Source organism: Patiria miniata, unplaced genomic scaffold (assembly GCF_015706575.1).
Source record: "Patiria miniata isolate m_02_andy unplaced genomic scaffold, ASM1570657v1 HiC_scaffold_17, whole genome shotgun sequence".
Classification (NCBI taxonomy): Eukaryota; Metazoa; Echinodermata; class Asteroidea; order Valvatida; family Asterinidae; genus Patiria; species Patiria miniata.
Window position 1 is genome coordinate 9,827,191 of NW_024037055.1, and position 25,277 is coordinate 9,852,467.

The window sequence follows — 25,277 nt, forward strand, 5'->3', positions numbered from 1 at the left end:
TAAAAACAAGCCCTCTTTTTGCGGCTACCTTGCTGTAGGGCGCCCCCAACGGGAGTTAATTGAGTTTTTGCTCCTTTCAACCCCAAATTACACCCCCCCCCCCCCCCCCCCCCCATTCCTTGTCCGCTCGAAATTGCTGTGATCGGACGACGGTCCATCAGCCTGATTCAGATTTTGGGCGCACACATTTGACAACAAACGATGGAAGGCGCCATTTTGCAGTGTTGGAGGTCTCGAGGCCGGCCTCGGCCTCGAGGCCGGCCTCGAGGCCGATTTTCATGACCTTGGCCTCGGCCTTGGCCTCGGAGGTGCAAGGCCTCGGCCTTGGCCTTGGCCTCGGAGCCTTCCGGCCTCGGCGAATCGGTCGAGGCCGGCTCGAGGCCGCCCATTTTGATGTGTTTTCTATTCTAATTAATTTCAATTTTTTACCGTATCAAACCCTCGAGATTCTGCCGGAGTGGGTTCCGTGAAACGAACGCATATACAATGTACGCACGAATGAACTGGAAATGGTTGCATTGAACGTACTCACGTACGTAGCATCTTTGCCTAGCCTGCGCTTCAGCTTTCTACGTGCGTGCAAACGTTATAACTGTTACCGCGTGCCAGACTACATAAGTCTGGCACCAATCCCATCTGCGTACAATAACATGTGGTAGTAGACTAGTCTGGTTTGCAGTATTGTACAACATTTTCTCGTTTCGCCTCCGTTCCCCGACCTTTAAAAATGATTTGCGGCAAGGAGTGGCAAGCTTAATTAATTTTTTTTATAGGCCACTGTTTCAGTAATAGTCTGAACTTTCTGGGTACAATCGAGTGTACTAGTCCGTACTATTTTTTTCATAAAGATATGATAAAAACAGTTACGATTTATCAAGTAGATTTTATTTTTACACCGTGATTTAAATGAAAGTTCCGGCTCACACGGTCATGTTTGGCGCAAATGGTCGATATGGAAAGCGCGATTTCAGAATTCGTTTTTCCATCCAAATGAATGCGAAGTTCTGAATGAATGTTTTAATAATAGGAATCAGTATTCCTCGTGGTACCAGGATACTTTTTTGTATTTTCAGAGCCATGTTGATACTTATTACATGTATAAGCACGGTTTGAAATGGACTAATTTGCGTGGTTACAGATATACGGCCAAAACCTCTGGACTCCCTACCTCTTGCCATGATCTTAAAATTCTTCGAAGCCATTGGATTCAAATCGAATGATCCGACAATTCATGGTCATTTTGATGAACTGAGTGATATCATGCACGCATGTTCCGTGTTGTTTGGAGCGGGATTGGCCATTGCCAGACTTTGTGTGGTACCGCGGTATTAACAGTGATAATGCGTGGACACTTATCCCGTTGTGTGGAGCGGGATTGGAACTATGCTTTGCCCGTGCGTAATGCATGGCGGGCCGTCTGGCATTGTCTGGTCGCAGCGCGGTGTTTGCTCGGCGCGCGCCTGGACAGTGCGAAGGTCGGGGGGTCGAAACGTTTTGGTTATGAGTGGTAAAAACCTGATTCAAAAATCAAGTTGTTGTTTATTTAATGGGGATTCCTATGAAATTAAGCATTTTGATGTAAATCTTACAGAATAAAAACTCAAAATTTGGCCATTTAAATTGTTGTATCTCCAAAGGGCAAACACCTATGAGCCTGACTCAAACGCCATTGATTTTGTTGTGTAATTTGCTTTCAGTGATACAAAACTTGAGATTTCTTACCTAAACAAATAAAATTTTGCCGGACTCCCTACAAGAGGAAACCCATTGCAAGCTGTATATTTGTAAGCCAGGCACTCCAAAACTCAGTGAAATCAAATAAAAAGACAGTGTTAAAACTCCAACATAATCTTAGCCTTGTTTTAGTGATTTATATTTTATTACATGTTTTGACAGCCGGCCTCGGCCTCGGCCTTGGCCTCGGAGGTGGTGGCCTCGGCCTTGGCCTTACGGTTGTGGCCTCGGCCTCGGCCTCGGAGGTTGTGGCCTCGGCCTTGGCCTCGGCCTCGGAGGTTGTGGCCTCGACTACATCACTGTTTGTTACTCTATTAATTTACTTGGGCTCGTGGGAAATTTCACAACAAGATTTCATTGCATCCTACTTTTGCCAAGAACAAACTTAACAAAGAAAGTTTAGCAATAAATTATATTCAATTTCAGGGCAAGCTGAAAAACATGTATATGCTGGAAGTACATTTTCATAATTTTACCTTTTACAAGGCATTGCAGATGATATGCGTATTACTTCATTAACATGTAAGCTGTGGGCAGTTTTTGTTTGTTTAAAGTTTCACAGTCACAACCCTTCAATTCAAACTTTGAAAACTATTCTTGTTGATAGATGGCCCATTTTCATTATAAAAGACACTTTGAACAGACAAATGTGCTTTTTGTGGCAAACATTGTCACAATAAAACCGGGGCTTCGTTGTGTTTAAAGACTGCACCATCCCCTTTGTAATAACCCAAACTTAAGTGTATTCAGCTGTATTTTTCAGCTGTTTATTTTCCTGTTCATAACTTTTTTAAGACCGTAATATTTTTAAGGTTAAAAGTTTTGCTGTTATCAACTCGATATACATGAACATGTAGGTTTAATTTTATACAACAGTCTTGGATGCATACATTGTGTGCATGGATTTGTACAATGTGAACAAGTCCTTTTTCTAAGATACAGATTTAAGACACCCTGTTTGTGCAGTCATGAAGCAAAATTTGAGCTTAATTGAAGGATTAGACCATATTTTAATTGTCTTCAAAAACTTGTGCATTCCTGTTTGAGAAGAATGCTTGTGTATGCATTTTTGAACATTTGATTCATGTTTAGTTAAATGATTTTTTTATTTTTGCACTTTTTAGGGTGACATGTCATTTAAACATCATAAATATGTTAATGTTAGTAAAATTAATGTACATGTATTTAATACTTTTTTGCAGGTGCCATATAAGCCAGGTGCCACAACATTGACGTACATGTACATGTTTATTGTTTAACTTAGTCTCTTTTTGCAGATAACATGTGTAACACAAGTATGAGCTGATAACTCCTTCGTTATATTTTTCAATTTATTTTACCCTTTGACAAGTTCAATTTACTGTCTTTAAACACTTTTTGCATCAAAACAGTTCTTTAGCTCATTTAACAAATAACTGAAAGTGAAGATACAATTTTTTCAAGTACATGTACATGTAAGTAGTGTGTTGGGTCTTCATCGGACAGACAAAAGAATTTTATGCATGATGCACAAAGACAAAGGACTCATTAGCATATCAATGAAACCAATTAGCATATCGATGGATGATGTTAGCATAATAAAAGAGCGCATGGGCGTGTGTAAGTTTTACCGGACAAAGGATGGGTCTCAAAAATGTATTGGACAAAGGGGGGCAGCCCACCCGGCTAGATGGAATAGCGGACAGAGGAAAGACCTGAACCGGAATAGCGGACAAAGGGAGACTTGAGCCGGATTATGAATGTCAAACGTTTGAAATGACCAAGACTATCATTTGTATTCATTCAAAGCAGTGTGCAAACAGTAAATAATAAAAACAAAATGCAGGCCACACCAACAGAGCGCCAATTAAGCCGACTAGCTGGAAATCTTGTGAAAAAAATGTTTTTACTCTGGTAAGAATGGAGAGTGCGAGCGACCTTGGGAGAAGTTAATGATGAATCTCGGTCTATCAAGAGCCGCTATGTATAGACATTTAGAGGAAAACAAATTTTGTGAATGGGGGCAATGTTTTAACGCACTTATAGAGTGGAAACGACGCGAATATAAAAATGCCACGATTGAACGATTATTGAATGCCTGTCGATTTTGCGGTATTGATCATAACGCTTACAATTTTTTGCTGCAGTAAACCATTACCCTTCCCCCCTTCCAAAAGAAAGACAGAAAGAAAGAAAGAAAGAAAACACAGCTTAATCAGACACAGAATTCAATCTCTTTTTTGAAAATGTGTGGCCCTGAAAAGGGCCGGTTGGTTTTGTTTAATTCAGTAGAACTGAATATACTCCTTGACCGTCTGTGGTAGCTCTAGGGCTGCCACAGACGGGTGGACAACTTCACTTCGACGGAACTTCAAGTAGTCCGACATGGACATGTTCACGGCCAAAATACCCCGAACAGCATCCGCCGCTAGCCCCTCCATCGTTGTGAGATGCATTAAGTATTGACAGTGTTGTCGCAACCAAGGCATCCGCACCGGTAAAGCCCTCGCATAGTGCATTGCGGTTGACACGGAGATGCAACGTCTATGATCGATTCGTCCTTCTTTCTTGAGTTTATACGCTGTCTGGTTGAACTTGTACCGATGCTTTTCAAGGAGTTCTACGGGTTTTATATGACGGACTTCTTGAATCCAGCACCATCGGAGTTCATCAAGAAGATGATCAGCGTTCCCCAAGGTGAATTCTTCAATGATAGTTAAGATATGATCAAACTCCATAATGACGATTGATGATGAGCCCATCGGCGATGATGACCTCCAGACTGTTTCTGGGGGTTTTTTATAGGCGTGTGGTGGATCCAGAGGTGTGAAAAACATAGTGTTCATGGGTACAGCCCGCCAAAAACAGACCGTCAAATGATTCTCGGATGCTGTACTTTACCAGTATCAAAAAGAGAACAAAATTTATCAAAAAAGAGAAGAGATTTGTTTTTTTTTTTATGGAAGCGTAAAGGTAATGATGGTCGGGATGTAGACTGACTTTAGTGGTACGATTTATACAACAGTCAACGATGATGTACACGTTTGTTTCATTCAATAAACTATTCGATAACCAAAAAATCGTTTAAAAATCTCAGAATAATTTGATTACATACCTTAAAACTTACTACAGGTTATTTCTTATATTAAGATTATTCAGGCAGATCATTTACCTAAACCAAATCAGACGACATTATTTAAAAAAAACTGAAAAAAAGCAGAAAACAAAAAACACACTCACACACAAGCCCTTAGGACATAGAGGACGATATGAAGAATCTCACTTTAGCCCCGAGTTTTCTGTATAGCACTTTGGTGCTAGTCAGTCCTGTTCAAGCCTATTCATCTTGCACCTGGTTAAGCCGTGCATTTCAGAAGATTAGGCACCTGTTATCCCAAAAGTCGTTTAACCCTCATTAACTCTTTAACTAACACCTCTTTCGTCCTAAAAGACTTTCTAAGTACCCCCCCCCCTATCCATTATTCCATCTAATGGGGTAGGCCCCCCCTTTGTCCAATACATGTTTAGACCCATTTACTATCCATTATTCCATCTAATGGGGGTAGGTCCCCCCTTTTGTCCAATAAATTTTTTAGACCCATCCCCCTATCCATTATTCCATCTACGGGGGTAGGTCCCCCCCCCCTTTTGTCCGATAAAACTTTCTGGCCCCGGCCTCCTTTGTCTCGTGAAACTGGTAACCAATTACCGTTGATTCTATTCGCGTCGGTAGCAATCATTACCTCAGGAGAACATCTTAGTTACCCCGTCTTTCATTTCCAGTCTTATCTCTGCAGTGTACAGTTCATTAGAGCTATCAATTTACTGCTACAAAATGTTTTCCAACGTAGAAGAAATTAACGCGCTTTCTATGGAGGAATGCAACGGCTATCTCGACTATTTCGTGTTATCTGACGCGGAAAGATTTGCAATTAAACAACGTTTACGCAATCTGCAAATCGCACAAACTTTCGATATGCAAGAAAACACCGAAGCCGAGGATGATGATGATTTCGCCGAGCTTCTCTTGGATAGGGAACAACCCTGCGCTCATCTAGTTGAGGTGGGTAACGAAGAGGTAGGGGACCAAGACGGTACAGCGGACAACGGCATCTACTGGGACGAGCGACTAGGGAGTTGGACGCAACGAGAACCCAACGAGGAAGACGTTGCAGCTTTACCGCCAACCCTCAACGATGCCGCTGACGACCTTTTTGAAGAACTGTCGGCATGGGACCAGGTAGAACTTCAATGTTCACCGGAGGACAACGCCATTCTCTGGGACGAGCGACTCGGGAGTTGGACGCAACGAGAACCCAACGAGGAAGACGTTGCAGCTTTACCGCCAACCCTCAACGATGCCGCTGACGACCTTTTTGAAGAACTGTCGACATGGGACCAGGTAGATCTTCAATGTTCACCGGAGGACAACGCCATTCTCTGGGACGAGCGACTCAGGAGTTGGACCCAACAAGGACGCAGTGAGGAAGGCGTTTCCGAATTACCTCAAAACAATGAACAAATTAAAGACAATATTTTGGCCCAGATGCTATCTACAACCCAAATTTGTGATAACGTCCAATCGCGTGTCAGTATTGGAGAACAACCTGGGACCAGTGGAATCTCTGCACCAGTCAACAACAAGAAAAGATCACGCACGGACAGTGGGGATTCAGCTTCGCAAACAGACAGTATGGTAGGCGGTGTTTTTACCGATGCAGATATGGACGGGGATATTGAACACATCGAGGAACCACAGCGCAAGATCAGCAGAAGCAGACAACCCGAAGAATTCTACAAAATTGTGAGTGTAAAAGAAAAAAAAAGAAAAAAATTTCAAGCCCATACTTATGATTATGTAGTACAGTTCCGTCATTTAGAAGACGCAAGTCTCGAAGAGGCTATGCCTCTTTTGGACGGAATATTTAATAGTATTATTCAGCGTCTAGGGGATGGTGTTGAGGAAGATGACAGGGTGCGCATGGTATTTAACTCACCGGTTTTAAATTTTCCAATTTCCCTCCCGTTCATGCGAATGGATCAGCTGACGGCCGAGCGATTGTTTGAGAGGATACAACAGGTTTTGAACAGTTATCAATTCATTCGATTCGATGAAACCATATCTATACATTTTGTACATATGAGATTTAACAAAGGGGGAAAAAGTAACAGACAGGTTAGACTTATGAAACTCGAGGAACTTTTGGCTAGTAAAAGAAGTATTGTGAAAATAAGGGACGATGGCACCAATACGTGTCTGGCCCGTGCTATTGTGTTCGGCCAGGCTCTTCAAGAAAAAGAGGGACTAGAGTTAACATATATACTCAAAAATAGAGCTCTGTATGTAGATCCTCTGGTTACAGACATGCACAACAAGGCAGGAATCGAAGAAGGGAGATTAGGGGGCATTGAAGAACTTCAGCGGTTTCAAGACGTATTAGAAAATTATAGGCTCATTGTTTTATCGAGGGAACATTGTTACGCTGCCGTTTTTAAGGGTCCAGAAAAACCGCGCACGATATATCTTCATCTTGCAAGGGGGCATTACGATGTCATACGGTCTATGTCAGGGTTCTTAAACCGAAGCAATTTCTGCGACCAATGCCTTAACGGGTATAACGGTACAGTATCCAGTCATGTATGTAACATTTCCTGTAAGTTGTGCTATTCCTTGGGTTGTAAAACCGGTGAAATAAACACATGGGTCCACTGTAACGATTGTAACCGTAATTTTAAGAATCAAGTCTGTTTCAATAACCACAAGACAAGACTCATAGGTAAAACAACTGTATGTCAGTCATTTTACAGATGTAAATCGTGTGACGCGTACGTGAGTGCCGCCATCACGGCCAAGCGTGGTAAACACCAATGTTTAAAGAAATACTGTGCAACCTGTAAAGAAATGGTTCCATTTAATCATCAGTGTTTTATAAAAGTTGTAAACGGTGCCAAAAATGGACGCTCGCAGACATTTCAGACAAACGAATTTATGGATGATTTCTTTGTCTTGGATCCCTTAGATGTTGACGAAAATGATAATGAATCGATGGAACCCTGCGGGCAAGAAAAGGCAAAAAAAGGACAAAGTGTTGAAATACGTATTCTTTGACTTTGAATGTACCCAAGATGGCGGCACTCACGTACCGAATTTATGTGTAGCGGAAACGACTTGTGAATTATGTGCGGGACAACCTGATGATTTTCACTGTAGTATTTGTCCGTCACGTAAGGTATTTAAGGGAGATAACACTCAGAAAGAGTTTTGTGAATGGTTATTTCAATCCCCCGAAACCGATAATTCAATAGCCATAGCTCACAACGCAAAGGGGTACGATTCGTACTTTCTTCTAGAGTTTTTGTATGATAATGCGTGCATACCTTCTGTCGTGTACAATGGGGCTAAGGCTATGAGTATAGACATTCCGCAGTATCAGCGTAGGATTATAGATTCTATGAATTTCCTCCCTATGGCATCGAGTAAGTTACCTGGTACGTTCGGGATAAGCGAGTTGAAAAAGGGGTTCTTTCCGCACTTTTTTAATACTCAGTGGAATCAAAACTACGTAGGTCCCATACCGAGCGAAACTTATTATGACCCCGACTCAATGTCTGACGAGCGTAGGAAAGAATTCTATGCATGGTACCAAGTGCAAAAGGAGCTTAACCAACCCTTTGACTTGCAGGAAGAATTATTATCCTATTGTATCAGCGACGTTGATATTTTAAAGCGATGTTGTATCCAATTCCGCGAACTGTTCATGCAGGTTACTTCGACAGGACCAAAGGATCAAGGTGTTGATCCTTTTAAACAGTGCGTGACGATCGCTTCGGCTTGTAATCTTGTGTACCGGAGAAACTTCTTAACTAAAGATACAATCGCAGTCCTACCACCCAGCGGGTATAGTGTTTCAGACAGACAATCCCAAAAAGCACTCATATGGTTGCGGTGGATGAGTCGCTTACAAGACGTGCACATCCAACATGCTCAAAATGGGGGAGAAATGAAAATCGGAAAATACAAAATGGATGGGTATAGTGAGGACGCGCGTACTGTGTATGAATTCAATGGTTGCTTTTGGCACGGCTGTCCTAAGTGTTATATTGGGGATACTACTCACCCTGTGTATCAAATTCCAATGCATGAATTATACAACCGAACCCTAGAAAAGAAGGCTTTTATTCAGAATCAGACGGGATTTAATTACATAGATATGTGGGAATGTGAGTGGGATGGTCTGTACAATGATTTTCCAAAGGATGTACGTGTTAATCTTTCAGAGGGAATTTCTGATCCTACCGTAAAACAGCTTAATCCCAGAGATGCTTTCTATGGAGGTCGAACTAATGCGACTCGATTGTTTTATGAAGTTAGCGGGGATGAAACAATTAAATATGTAGATTATTGCTCGCTTTATCCGTACACAAATAAATATTGTTCATACGCGATAGGGCATCCAAAGGTCATTACCGATAACTTTAAGGATATATCTGAGTACTACGGGTTAATCAAATGTAAAGTTCTCCCTCCGCGAAACTTGTATCACCCTGTTTTACCATACAGAGCAGTTGGAAAGCTGATGTTTGTACTTTGTAAAGCGTGCGCTGAGTCGGAACAAAGAACACCCTGTCACCATTGTGACGATGAGAGAGCACTAAGTGGTACTTATGTCTCGTTTGAATTACAAAAAGCCGTAGAGTTAGGTTACGTAATTCAACACATTGATAGTGTATGGCACTTTGACAAAAGGGAACAGTATAATCCGACCACTAAATCCGGTGGATTGTTCAGCGGATACATCGATACGTTCCTAAAGATTAAACAACAAAGCTCTGGGATTCCTTCATGGTGTCAAAGCGAGGAAGACATTCAAAAGTACATCAATGAATATGAAAGAAAAGAGGGAATATTGCTAGATCGAGAAAAACTTGTTAAGAACCCAGGTCTCAGGGCACTAGCGAAGCTAATGTTGAATAGTTTTTGGGGAAAATTTGGACAAAGAATAAACATGCCAAAAACTGAAGTCGTTACCGAACCATCGAGGTTGTATGAGCTTTTGTATGCAGATGACAAAATAGTCAACAGCGTGCAATTTTTTAATGACGAGATCGCAGAAGTCAAGTTTTCTAACGATGACGAATTTGTAGAGCCAAACCCTAGAACGAACGTGGTCATTGCTGCGTTTACAACAGCCCATGCCCGTCTCAAGCTGTACAGCGTACTTGAAAAACTCCAAGATAGAGTACTGTATTACGACACGGATAGTGTTATTTATATCGACAAACCGGGCATGTACAGTCCACCCCTCGGTGATTACCTGGGTTCATTAACGAATGAATTAAGTCAAAAAGACGGTAAATACATTCAGAGTTTTGTTTCGGGGGGTCCTAAAAATTATGCCTACAAATTAGACACGGGTAAAACGTGTTGTAAGGTGCGCGGGTTCACGCTCAACTTTAGGAATGCGCAACAGATCAACTTTGACTCTGTAGCGCATATGGTCAAAGATGTAAACGTACAACCCATAACCATACATAATCCACATCAAATCATCAGAGAGCCAAAAACAAAAAAGATCAAGACAAAATCGATGTCAAAAGACTACAAGGTCGTTTACAATAAGAGAGTGATTGTAGATGATTTCAACACCGTACCGTACGGATACCACAGGTCATAAAAAGAAAGGTCGGATCGTACTGTTCTCATTTCTACTAAAGTCACAATGGCAAACACACATTCATCCAACCTTACGTGCTCTCGGCCAATGTTTCGAATAATAACGATTGCAATAATAATTGTATTGCTTGTCGTTCTGTGTTCTGTTTTTGGAATCGAATTGTCTACTATTTTAGAAAACGAATTGTTTAATCAATTGATTTCTGAAGTATCTACTTTTGGCTTGTTAAAGAATGAAAATATTAGTTTTTACCATCCGTAAACTTCTATCGATGTAAGCTCCGTGTTATGACGTCAGTATATTTAAGTTATATAATACATCGCGATTAACCGCTAAGGTCACTTTTTCCCATGGGTACGAAACTGCAACATCCAGCAACATTTTGCGTGGCAGGCCCAACGTGTTGCGGAAAGACTCACTGGGTCAGTAAACTAATCAGAAATCACCAACATGTTTTTGTGGAACCATTTGAGAGAATTTTGTGGTGTTATGGTCAGTATCAGCCGGCTTACGAGGAACTGTCTCGCGATCTACCTTTTGTTCAGTTTGTGGAGGGGGTGCCGGAGGATTTGTCAGAGCTCATCGACCCTAAACAACGAAATCTAGTGATTCTGGACGACTTAATGCAGGAATGTGGTAACGATCCTCAAGTTACTAAACTGTTTACCCAAGGATCGCACCATCGAAACTTGTCCGTGATTTACATCGTACAAAACCTGTTCCATCAGTCTAAAGAGAGCAGAACCATCAGTCTGAATTGTCATTACATCGTTCTGTTTAAAAACCCCAGAGACAGATCTCAGATTGTTCACCTGGCCAAGCAGATGTACCCCGGGCAGACTAAATTCATGGTCGAAGCTTACGCCGATGCAACCAGTCTTCCGCACTCTTATCTTTTTATTGACTTGCAACCTAATTGTTTAGAAGAACTCCGTGTCCGTTCCCATATTTTTCCAGGTGAAACGAGCTACGCCTACGTCCCTAAATAGACTGATCTTGTGCAAAGTTGGTCATTCGCAATCATGACGCGACGGTTGAAGGACAATATTCACGCGCTTCACATTTTAAGCAAATCTTCGAGCAAAAGAAGAAAGGCAATTTTAAAGAATGTCGACAAAGAGCTCGTTACCTGTTTGTGTGAATGTGCACTGAACGTTTTAAAAGGTCGTGTACCCCTATCGCCAAGCCAGAAGAAGAAATTGGCGCGACATAAGGCACATCTGCGAGCTCTCGCTGACAAGAAATCTTCTCACGTCAAACGTAAAGAGCTATTGGTACAGAAAGGAGGATTTCTGGGACCCCTATTAGCCCCCATTCTGGGTACACTGGGTGGTCTATTGTTCAAGTAATAATGCGCTATGCCCGCAAAATCATGATTAGCGCTCCAGCAGACCGTGTTACTAAAGCCATTCAGAATGTACTCCTTTCACGTAACGCTACGCAGAGTAAACTGCAGAATCTGGAAGAAGACATGAAAGTCATCTTGGAAAGAACCGACATTCCCGATGACACTAAAGTATCATTGTATCAGCAGACTTTACAAAAATATCTGCAATATGATCACGCCCGAAAAACTGAACCCATGTCTTTTACGATGTCTACGCCAGCGCAGGGATCCGGTACGCCAAAATCATCGGGAGACGACGTTCCACAGGGCAGCATAGAAAATGACGAAGGAACCGTAACTTCAGACAAGCAAGATGACCTGACACCACAAATTCTTGAGAGTGTGCCTAAAACTTTACAGCGCAAAGCAAAACTGCTTATGAATCAGCTTAAGCATAATGACGTCATGACTTGGAACAAAAATGGGGAACTTGTATATGAAGGGGATGTCGTAAAGGGTTCAAATATTATTGATCTTGTCAATGACACTCTAAGAAGTAAAAAGGGTTTCGTTCCTCATGGATTTCAATATTTTATGCGTGGATTGGCCAAATCTAACGCGCCCGAGAGTATTATCGGTAACGAAGCTCGACGTAGCATCGTTAGAAAATATAAAGAATTTGGTTCCGATAAGAAAAGGTTGCTACCCGATCTTCCTACATCCCGCACACCGATTCCATCTCGAAGGCGACTTAGAGTTGTGTCAACTCCATTAAGAGCCAAGAAAAAACTGAATTGGGAAACTTTGTAAATATAGTGACGTGTCTGTTTTGATTGAAAAGGTTTAATACGTAAACTTTGTATTGTTTGCATTTCATGTATGTTATCAGTAGTTGAAGGGTATTTTTGTGTGATGTTAAGAAAAACAAATGTACAAAAAACAAAATGTAGACTTGAAAAAAAAAGAAATTCTTTGTAATTAATAAACGTTTTATTCATAAGCAATAAATAATGGAACAAATGTTAAGAGGAAACAAAAAAAATTCTTTGACTTTTTTTTTTTCTTTACTGTTTTTTTTTTTTTTGTACCTACTAACAATGACTAAATATTTTTACATACAAATTTTTTTTTTGTTAACACTTTTTTTTTTTAACACATTTTTTTTTTAACGCAATTTTTTTTAAACACACACACAAAGTTTTTTTCTAAACACAATTTTTTTTTTTGACAAATGTTTTTTTTTTTTTTTTTTTTTTTTTCTAAACACAATTTTTTTTAAGCTATTATAAAAACATTTTTTTTTTCACACAGTTTTTTTTTTTAAAGAATAACAGAGAGATGATAATATATATTTACAAACACAAAAAGTGTTGAGTCACGATAGCTTATTATTTTTCTTAATACAACTTTGACGACAAATGAAATTTAAATCTGAAACAGGTACATCAACATCATATTTTTCTTCTATAAAATCTTGCACTAACACATCATTGATAAGGTAGTCATCCGTAAACACTGACATTATGCTGCTCATTGGAATATCTCTGCATCTATGCAGTAAGTAAAAAAGGCAGTGTTGTCCACAGACTGTAGTGCTTAGGGATTGCAAACGAACTGCATTGTAAATAAAGTGCAAACTGTTCTTTTTTAGAAATGTTTGAAAATAACGCCCGTATACATAGGGATGTTGCCCATAGGAGCAAAAGAATTCGGCGCGTCTGTCCCGAGTGAAGTACACCGCCAACCAATGGGTGCCCTGCTCGTTGCTCTTGTCAGTGTTGATGATGAATGCACGGGGGTATTCTGTCACTGGTGGTAGCCTATCTGCCGGAAATACGCCAGCCGTGTAACGCCGAGTAATACTGTCTCCCTTGAGTACTTGTAAAAGTTGCACGCTATCCATATCGTCTTTTAATTGGAGTAATCAATCAGAATATTTCGGCTCTCGTCCACTTCTAGGACGCTATCAAACTCGCTGTATATGACAACGTTGACTGTCGTCGTTAAAGCTGTTCCAAACTTCAGCTCGAGGCGCATGTTACTGCGCTTTACCAGGTTAAGATTAGATCCACAAGACAAATCAGGAGACAGATCAAATGCAAAGAGAGAATAGCCCCTTTCGTAATCTTCCCTGGAAATGGCATTTCCAACATCTTTATACAGCGTATTTATACCGGAATACAACGTCTGATAGGCCATCATGTACGCGTCATCTTTTCCAGAGAATTTGGGTTGAAGCGGTCTCCACGGTGTCTGTTCGTTATCCACATACAGACCCATGAAATTTAATCCATAGTGTTTGAAATTATAGGGATTTTTACGGTAATCACCGTTAAAGGCCGTATTGTCTACCATGCCAATCACCACGCGCCTAGGGATCTGTCCCAAAAACAAGTTTTCGCGCGTAAAAGATTGATTTCCTTGCGGAATCGAAAAAGTCTTCACTTCAACTCTTCGAAGATTATACTTTGCCGTAGCAGTCTGAAGGGTTTTGGCATGCGCTAGAGCCACAGTGGGACTGACGGTGACTTTTCTCACGTACAGAGAGGCTTCCAAAATTTTTACTTTGTAATGTGTATCGGGTAAAGCAGACAGTAGACAAAAGCTATTTTTGCTGCGATGAAATTTTAGTTTGAGGCTGACTCCGTTCAGTAAAAATTTATCTTGAAAGAATATGTCGGAGTGAACCGGTCCTAAAAGATCTACAATTCGGCTCTCCCGTGTCAACATATATCTTTTCTTTAACCCTTCGTTGAAATCCTCTTCCGCGGTTGGATCGTTGGCTTCCATTTTTCCGCCCGTATCTTTGTAAAACAAGGCCGCAGTCAGCTGAGACGTCTTAGCGGCAGGGCCATATGTTAAAAGGGTTTCCAGATAGGCTCTATACGGATACGTGTCCGATGAGGACGAGATCAGCTTGTCGTTGAGCGAGACATCCACTTCCGAGAACAGTGACTGCAGAAACAGGTTAGCTGGGCCAACCGGAACGCCCTCTGCAAGGTCAGTACCATTTTCATTTACAATTTTTGCCTTCACGTTGATTAGAGTGTGTGCAAGATCCAGATAGTGCTCGGTCGAACCAGTGACATTGAATTCTATCGAGTCCGAGTCCACAATATTTGTCAGAGGGTTAAACTGGACATATTTCCCACCTAAAATAGAGGTCTGAGTCGGGGTTAGAGAGAAAAGATCTAATTCTGACTTTGTGCATTCGCACGAGTGTTTGCTGACGAATGCCATGGTTTATAGCGTTGCTATTAATCAAATATGTCGAGGGTCCTCTTCGCTCGCTTGCTCGGAGCCTTTCTGCGTGATGTACCAGTTGCTTTCCTTTTTAAATGTTTTCTCTGACTGGGAGATTTCTTCGAAAGCTGCTTTTTAACTCGTGACGTCATGTTCAATCCAACCTGTCGCAGTTGCTTCTTTGCGGCCGCTTTCACATTTTGTCCATTCAGGGCATCTGCAGCAATTCCAACTCCTGTCTTTAAAGCCTCTTTGCCTAGCATTTTTGCGCCTTGTTTGATCATTGGCAAAGCGGATCTAAAAAGACCGCCTAAAATATTTCCAAGTCCGTATCCTTTCTGAATGGGGGCACCCCTAAAAAAATTGTCCCCACCTCCGGCTTGGTTTTTGTAATATCTCTCGTAGTCTATCATGATTGCTTAAAACAAGGAGGGACGACTTCTTCTAAAATGAAGTGTCGTCGTGAGCTTCCCACGTTGGAATGGTATTTTTTCAGCAGTGTCTGTAAATATATTCATTTGTATATTCTCAAAGTGTTTTCGTTTTACAGGCACGTAATGAGGTGTGCTGAATGTATGGGCAACGACATCACCCTGATTAACTCCAGACGTCTGCACCGGGACGATCCTCAGTAGCGGCGCGCTCACATCACCCACCAGTTGATTCTCGACGATGTCACAGTACACGTACATACCGTAAAAACCACCATTGACGTCTACTGGTAAGTGACCTTCTTTGTTTTCATTAACCGCTTTGTGTTTTAATCCCAACATGCGATACAGATGATCATCAAAATATATGAACGCCCCCTGTCTGAGTTTTATCTTAACTCTGCCGGTGTAATTATTTAAGTTAATATTAATATTATGTCTAGCTGCTTCTGTCATCTCCCTATTAATTGCATCTATAATTTCCCGTACGGATTTATAGAATCCGTGCGAAATTCTCGCGTGGGTTTGTACTAGACCATGCTCGCTAAACGTAAAAGAATTGTTCTTTTCTGTGATATTGTACCAAGTGAAAGGGTAATGGATTTCAGTCAGGGCAACCTCCCAATTACCAGCCAGATTAATTTGTTTCACAAGACGTGTAGTGTAACTAGACAGTGTATTGTCTGGATACAATGACATGGATGAATTACTAGGCAGCGTTACGTAAAACTGAGTCGAAGGTGATGCCATGACCGCGTCCTTATTGCTGAACATCCGTCACCCAACTGTTGAACGATGAAGGATACCCTAACCATTTAACGAAATATTCGGTCTTTTTATTTTTACGTCGTTTACGCAGTACTCTTTCAATCCTGTAAAGAGCATCAGGCGATTTATAGATTTTTTGCAACTCTGGCTCGTAAAAAATTCCAGAAATTTCTGAGCCTACAAAATCTTTTAATTTATACACCGGTCTTTCCTGTCGCCCGTTGCGTTCGGCTACGGTAAATATTTCCTCGGACCACGAGGGGAGGTACGACTTTTCAAACGTTAACCGCTGTTTACTGACTCGAACCTGATCCCCGACTTTAAACTTAAATTTTACGGGCGTTTTAGACGTGGAATATAAATGTTTCCAGACTTTGCTTTCATTCTCACCGTTGACTTCCACGGGTTTCATTTTAATGGAACGATGATAGGAATGATTATACGCCTTCACCAGTTTCTGCAACACATCGATGTATTTCAAAGTATTTTTGTACGTAAAATACCGCCACATTCTAGACTTGAGAGTGCGATTAAATCTCTCCACAATGGGGGCTTTCATCTCGCTGTTTGTCGTATAGAAATGGATGCCTTCTGTTTTTAGCAAATCCTGAAACAAACGATTCGTAAATTCGCTGCCTTTATCAGTGTGAACCATAGTCGGAGGTCTACCGCTAGACTTGATATTGTTTTTGAAAGCTTCCACCAATACCTTTCCAGTTTTGTTTTTCAAAGGAATCACCCAGGCGTATTTGGTAAACACATCGATCCACGTCAGTAAAAATCGATATCCGTTGTTGTACTTTGACAGGTTGGAAACATCCACTAAATCCAACTGATGTATCTCGTCAGGTGCTACAGCTATAATTTTATTCCTGGGATATTTCTTTCTAGCCGGCTTATGCAGCGTGTATACATCCTGTCCAATGAGAAAGTCTTTAATTTGTTCGCGCGTAATTTTGTACTTTCCATCGTTCCTGACAGCGCGATACAATTTCTCAATACTACTCAAACCGCTTTCACGCCCAATGTCATAATATAACGTCTTCAAGTAACTTTTGCGATCATCCATGATCCTGTCTTATCAACGCATTAGTTAAAAATGACAGTTTATTACATTTATTCACCTCTTTAATTTAATTTTTTTTTTTAAAGTCTTTGCAATAAAAATCACACTTTTGAGATTTGTCATCTTTTTATTTCTGTTTAAAATTACTTTTATTTTTATTCCAATTTATTTTAAATCATTACAAACACAATTTTTTTTTTTTTTTTTTTTTAAACACAATCTTTTTTTTTTTTACTTTCATGTAGTTCAAATTTTTATACACAAGGCTTTTTTAAAATTCCAATTAGTTCAAATTATTAAACACAATTGTTTTTTATCAAAACTATGAAAACATTTAATAAAAGCTAACTATCAGAATACAAAAGAAAAAAAAAAAAAAAACAAAGTTAAACTGGATAGAGTAATCAAGTCAGTCAACAATCATGAAATAAAACACTGTAAATTGAATTCTTGTTGCGATTCCCTAAGGAATGTAAACATAACAGTTAAACCAACATCTGTTGTTGGAAACATATATCAGCATGACAAATGTTGTACAAAACGGCTCTACCATTTTCAGGTTCATCGACTTTCTTTTCGACGTGCATATTAACATATTTGGTAAAAAGACGATTTCTGGCATGAATAGTCGAATAGTATGAAACAATCCGATTGTTGTCTTTAGCAGTTAAATTCCACTCGGATCTACATTTCCCTAACTCAGTTTCTAAAATGTTATCTACAGCACGATCAAAGAACTTTTCCACCTTTTCAGACATGTCCAACATTATACACTCGTGGTTTTTCTGGGTGAAGTCTTTCTCTATTGGCAGATTACATCCATAGCATTGTTCCCTACAAATTTCATCTACTTTCTTAAGAATGCAAGGAACGAATATCGCCTGAATAATGTTGAATGCAAGGTCTTTACAGGCCTCACGTTCCTTCTCCTCCTCCGGTGTCCCGCTGGGCTTGGTGTATGGTACAGCGTCACCCGTATACCCCCATGGAAAGCCATCCCCCGGATCTGGCGTAGCCTCATCACTCTGAGCATCGCTGTCACGTTTCACCTTCTTGCTTCCTTGATCCCGTTGGAAAGAAAAATCCTGTAAAAGGACAAAAAAAATAAAAGAACAAAACAAAAAGTTTATTAATGTTTAAAAAAAAAAAGAGTAATGTGACACTTTTGAAATCAAACACATTTTTAACTCTGACACAAAAAAAAAAAGCAATTCGTAATGAAGACTTTATTTACATGAGTAATTTCTTACCTCCATGTCTTCCACAGCCTCGGTGATGGCAGGCATTACTTCTACCAGTTTCTTCCATTCGTCGACCCTCAGGTTTATGCCTCGCGGACTGCTCCAAAAGTTTTTACCCTTCACATGGACAAACTCGCGAATTTTGATGTAAATCTGGCCCTTGAAAGGTTCTACCACGGCGTGACGGACGTCGGTCAGCTCGAACCTAGCGGACGGGATAGTCTCAGCTCGGCGACGCTTGCTTGGGTCAGAATTTGGGAACGGTGCACTTCGATCTTCAGCACGAGTCATCATGCGCTGCTCCAGTCGCTCAAGTCGCTGGGGGTCTGCATTGGCTAACCATTCGGGCTTCGCTGGTGCGTACTCGCGTACTTCTTTACGACTACCGGCCGCGTCACATGACGGCAGTGATGAGGTAGGCGCAGTGTAGAAACTCTCTGGTGCAGCCATCTTGTTTACAAGGTTTGATGATGTCGTCGATATTACAGAACTGAAGCGGTATGACCAAACACTTCTACCCAGCGGCCTATTTATCACGCTTGCTTCTTTTGTCCGATAACCTTGCTCAAGTCTCCCTTTGTCCGCTATTTCGGCTCAAGTCTCCCTTTGTCCGCTATTTCGGCTCAAGTCTCCCTTTGTCCGCTATTCCGGTTCAGGTCTTCCTCTGTCCGCTATTCCATCTAGCCGGGTGGGCTGCCCCCCTTTGTCCAATACATTTTTTAGACCCATCCTTTGTCCGGTAAAACTTACACACGCCCATGCACTCTTTTATTATGCTAACATCATCCATCGATATGCTAATTGGTTTCATTGATATGCCAATGAGTCCTTTGTCTTTGTGCATTATGCATAAAATTCTTTTGTCTGTCCGATGAAGACCCAACACACTACTCATGTATTTGCTCAACTTGTGAAATGTAAATTTTGTTTTATTTGTGTGACAAATATAGGATGATGCACATGATGAAGAAGAAAAAGTCTTGTCTTTTTTATTATGTGTCCTTTTAAAGTTTTTTTTAGTTAGTTTGCCCATAAAATGTTGTAGTCCACTGTTCATCGGAAAATGAAGCAGTTTTGCTGGAAGAATTACATGTAGTGTACGTCGTGGTAAACTGCACCAAAAGAAATGTAGTAGTGATTTTGGAGTTACTGTACAACTACAATACTTGTATTTATTTTTACGGCACTAAATCTGGAGTAATATCTGCAGTAAAATTGCAGTAGAATTATAATAAACCAAAAGTGAACGTCATGTTCCCGCCCGAAGCTGATAGCGCAGAACTGCAAATATATTTGGCAATAACGTAAAAGGTTGTTCCAGCCCGAAGCTGATAGCGCAGAACTGCAATTAAACATAGCAATAAAAACACAGATTGTTCAGCAATATTCTCACAGATAGTTCCCGCCCGAAGCTGATAGCGCAGAACTGCAATTACATGTATACAAAGCAACAATACCACAGATTGTTCAGCATTATTCTCACAGATTGTTCCCGCCCGAAGCTGATAGCGCAGAACAGCAATTACATGTATACATAGCAACAATACCACAGATTGTTCAGCATTATTCTCACAGATTGTTCCCGCCCGAAGCTGATAGCGCAGAACAGCAATTACATGTATACATAGCAACAATACCACAGATTGTTCAGCATTATTCTCACAGATTGTTCCCGCCCGAAGCTGATAGCACAGAACAGCAAATACATGTATACATAGCAACAATACCACAGATTGTTTAGCATTATTCTCACAGTTTGTTCCCGCCCAAAGCTGATAGCGCAGAACAGCAATTAGCAATAATATCACAGATTGATATGCAATATATTATCACAGATTGTTCCCGCCCGAAGCTGATGGCGCAGAACTGCAATTATACTTAGCAAGTATAGTTAAAACAATCTTGTCAAAGTCTGCTCCCCTCCAAAGCTTGATAGCAAAACCGCAATTATAAGCAAAACAGTACTGACACTGTTAGATCCGGTCCAAAGCTGGTGACGCGGAACTCTGCAATTAGCCATGAGCAACATAATAATGACAGATAAACTTCTAGTGTAACTTATGAATATATCAATCAGCAAAATAGGTAAGAGAATACAGACTGCATGCCTTTTGCGATTAATCCCTTAAACATCTTGTGCCTGAATTACCGACAAAGGCAGGGGTCAAGGGTTTTGCCCCCCAAATCCCAGAAGCATCATAAATAATTAATAAAGTGGCCAATATCTGAGGCCTATTTGCAGTCTTGGAATGCAATTCCCGCCAAACGGACATGCTGCGGGACGGAGTTTCGCAACATGACCGCCGCCAAATAGACTCAGGTCGTATGCAACCGAGGATAAATAAACATAATCATGTAAAGCAATACGCAAAAAGTGTTCAGCATCGGTTACCCAAAATAAACGAGCCACTTCATCGGTCAGGTGAACCTCATCTGTGGGGTGCTGCGGAGTGGTCCAAAGATTACGGTGTTCGACTCGTGTGCCGTGGTACATGGGTTCGAATCCTGACCGTGGGAACACGGTGCTTGTGCTCTTAAGCAAGGCACGTTACCGTTATCACTTCGCCTTTTGGATGGGACGCGTAAACCGTAGGTTCCGTGTGTTGTGCAACGCACATTAAAGAAACCAGTAACACCTATCGCTAAGACTTGGTTACTAAGAGAAGGGGTTTTTCCCGGTGTTTCTTAATAACTGACATAATGTCCAGCGCCTGGAGTATACCTTAATGTAGGGAGATACCTGGCTATATAAGACTCCGGTATTAACATTGTTAAAATTAAAATCTGTCTGATCATATACTCAAACGACGAATTGGAGGCAGCCAAAAATTAATGACTCCCTATATGCATTCCAAAACAGGGAAATAAATGCGTAATGAGCGAAAGTCTAACGGAGGATTGCCTACAAGCGTAATTCGGTACACGGTTATGTAGGTGATGCTTTGCAGAATTTCGGAAAAGAAAATAATGAAATAGGAAAGTGTCACCGTGCGTCTTGCCTGTTGTCATAGATACGCTAGCCCGCCGTGAGTTTCCAGAGTTGCTTGGGTTTACGAAGCCGAAGTCAATGGAGCCGACCTGTAACTCTGCACCATAAAGGCAGGCAATGACGAAGCCGCAGACCATGCCTAGTGCATCCATTAAAAATTCAATGTACTCGGTCATCCGCATTGTGTGCCAGCTGTTGCAATGGAGGCTCTCTCCCAAGGGTGATGACCCCGCCACCCTCGCAAAACCAGTTCAAGAAAGCGTCTCCATGCTCCAACCATGGAGATCCTTTTTACAGCTACATGCTCCTTTTCATAGCTCCATGCGCCAACTTCTCCAATCGGCCTGTCAGGTGGCGAATCTCATGAAAACAGAAAAGGAAAAGTTGAAAACTCCATTAATACTGGGGATATAGATCTTGTTTAAAAATACTGGGCGAAATACGAGTGTAACGACGGTAAATAAATACGAAATAGCCTAAATGTGATAAACCTGTCATTGTGAGGCCCTGCCGGCAAACTCAAGGGCACGACGAAAGGACTGCAAACTGAAGACGTGTGTGACCGCGCTCCCATCGAAAAGAGACAAATAATATCTGAAGCAAGTGGTAATGTGGAACCAGCAATGTTATAGCCACCTGTACTGCATGGCAAAGCATGGCATGGCATGGCATGACGAGTTTGCAAGGCTGGGAAGGAAATAACGTAACCATAAACTGGTCAGCCTGAGTTTTTGAAATACACAGCTCCAGTTCAAACCTAAATGGCGTAACAATCACAACAGTGACACCGGAGTGACATAGCGGGGAACGCGAACTGCAGGACCAGGGCAGTAAAATGCAAATAAACCCGTAAAATGCAACAAAAAAGGCAACTCGATATAAAGGCGAGCATCAAAGTGATTCGTGCATGCAAACGGCCTCTATATACCGACACAATGCGGCATAAGATACCAAAGTGATGGAGCGTCGTCTATCATCGTTTTACTACAAACTGCTTTGTTACTTTTATGAGGAAAACTCAGCTACTATACATTTGAAGAAAAATCAGATAGGTATGAAGTAATCGAAGCAGGGGCATAACTAGATACCGACAATAAAATGAACTTAACAAGCTGCAGCATGGAGGGACAACACTCGGCATCAAATTCCTGGCGTGCACGGAACTGAAAAGATGTCAAGCCCTCCAATATAAAAGGCTCGTGCGAGGGGCCGGGGCAATGGCGTTTTGGAAACTGATGACGCTTTGATGAAAGTCTATTGATGATCAAACCATGGAGCTACAACACCTTGGTCAAAAAATCCCTGTTCAATGTTGCCATGCAAGCACAAATGGAAACAACTCCATACAAGCGATAGAAAGGAACTTCACCTTAACATGTGCTGACCATCTGGTGTTTTCGTGAGAAATTTCGAAAAACACGTGGTTCTTTGTAACTGTACTGGTGCTATTGTTGACTGTTTTGCAAATAGTAACTGCTGCGAAACCATGGAAAATGCTAAACCCAAAGTAAGGTTCGTTGTCCCGATTTTTTCTCCGTAACGTGGGGGCAAATGCGCTCCCAAACCACTTGATAGATTGAAGGGAACGGGCGCACTCATTAGAGCGACTAGAGCGAATTACAGAAAAACTCCAAAATGTTTTTGAGAGTAGCAACCTTGCGAGTACAAGAGTACTCAAGGAAAGTACTTAACCGTTCAAACATGACATATGAAATAGCGCATACCATGGGTATACATTCATCGTAATAAAAATGGCCATAAAAACCCCAGCAAATCAAAATCATCCGGATGAACAGGTAAAAGGCGAAAATCTAATGTCAAATCCGACCGTATTAAAGTGCATCCCAGCTTATCGAAACTAGAAATCCGAGTTATGCATCATCAAACTCGTGTAAATGACGGCAGTGATAGATGGGTCAACGAAGCCGTTCACTGAACTAGTGGTATTGGGGACAAATTAAGAATCAACCGAAATCAGTTGCGTAGGTACCTGTACCAGACCCACCGGTGAACAACGTGAAATTGGGAAGGGCTCAGACAAAAACGGACCGGCCACATGACCCAAGTCAATCTCACAATTGATGTTGCAATGTAAAATGGCTGGATGTTCACGAGCAGACTGAGAATTACGCGCAGAAGAACTAACCCTTGGTCCGGAAAAATCTAGTTGAAAATCATATAAAAACCTTCCTTCAAACCGTGTGTACATTGAAACTATGGTAATGGAAAAACACGCAGAAAATTGGAGCATTCGAATTAGTACGATCGCGCTCTGCTGGGACGAAAATTAGGCTGTTGTAATTTTCGGCATCGATGGTAGCCCCAGAGCGGGACGGCAAACGCGCCTGCTGCAGGCGCAACTGAATATCATAATCTCGCCAGGCATAGCCAACACGTCAACTTGATGCGGCAGAGCGGATGGTTTTTGCCTATAACAGCAAATGACGAGCATGCGAAAAGGGGTGTTGCCACAAATAAACCGAAGCAAAAAACTAGAAAGGCAGATGTCAACTACTCGATTGATGTTAAACGGGGAGTTTGCTTATAATGAGGACAAATCAGCCAAGCCGGCGACTCAAAGTAAAACAGTAATACTCAAAGAATCATCAGTAAACGCGAACCATGAAAATGAAGTGACTGCAAAAGTGCGCCGAACACTACACACTCCCTTTGCCAAATTATTTCCTGCAAATTAAGGAAGACTCCACACCGCAAATCATCACATACACTAGTTAAAGTGGCATCAATGGCAAAAGAGGAAAGAAGCAGTTGAATCAGTTATGTAGCGGCCGAAGTTACGAGCAATGGGAACTTGTAACCCACGATTCAGGAGTAAGTTCGACATGAATGGACTTACCGCAACACCAAAGTCGTCATATAGACGAGTTCCCTCCAGGCCGACCGAAGCATGGTGAATGGCGCAGCTAGCAGACGGTCAATAAGGATGCCGCTCCCCAGTCCCACGGTATACAAAGGGACCGCGGAACTTGCGACGTCCGTCGACTACGCGTCGTTTCCCGTGTCCCACCTGATGAACTCCCCCGTCAACCGGTGGCTGGGACTGGAACCTGCCGGGCAGACGATCGAGGCTGTCGCCGCCTTCACTTCACCCTATCGTGACCGGCCAAGAGGCAGCTTGCCCAACAAAAATATCAACTGGAATTTTTTCAGCAAGACAAAACTTTCTTGCCGGACCTAACTGCGTGGCTGCTCAAGGTTGCCTTTTTGAATTTGACAAAGCTGATTTCTTGTTTAAATAATTGACATGATTTCTCTGCTGAGAAACCAGGGGGTTTTTTTACTTGGCTTTTCAAACTTGATAAGCAAAGAGTTATTAAAAACCTAGTGTTTCAAGCAAGAAACAAAGCCAGATTTCTCAGTCTAGCCTAGAAACTTTTTTTCTGATTTATTGTGCTTACTTGCCATAGTCTAAGCCAGGGGTAGTGCTAGAAGTTTTATATGCTTTTGCCAAAACCAACAATCATTATAGCTCATGTGTTTTTGATGTTCAGTCTATTAAAGTCTCCCCAACTCTCCTTTTCTGGCCATTGACAGGGTACTTGTGCACGGGGCCCATACAGTATACGTAGTAATTCATTTTTTTTAAAACACGTTTAAGGGTCCCTTTTAAAATTCAAAGTGCCACTATGAAAAGAAGTACATGGGCACTGCTGTAGAGTTTCTAAGAAATTCAAATATGGTACTCGAATGTGTCTTGTGATTTTTGAGATTTGTAACAGCATGGAAAACTTTTGTTGTGTATCTATTTTGCCTGAATGAACCACACAATTTATGTAAAGTAATGTTTGAATTTCTTAGAACAT

General features: G+C 41.4%; 1 protein-coding gene across 1 annotated transcript; it reads right to left on the reverse strand.

The window, feature by feature from the left end:
• Positions 1 to 17,663: 17,663 nt before the first annotated feature.
• On the reverse strand, positions 17,664 to 18,556 carry LOC119723287. Its single transcript, XM_038193841.1, has 2 exons — positions 18,474 to 18,556; positions 17,664 to 18,308 (listed from the first exon to the last, which is right to left on the reverse strand). Exons 1-2 carry the CDS (start codon positions 18,507 to 18,509, stop codon positions 17,709 to 17,711), a joined length of 636 nt encoding a protein of 211 aa, XP_038049769.1. The 5' UTR covers positions 18,510 to 18,556; the 3' UTR covers positions 17,664 to 17,708.
• Between the last annotated feature and the right edge of the window lie 6,721 nt (positions 18,557 to 25,277).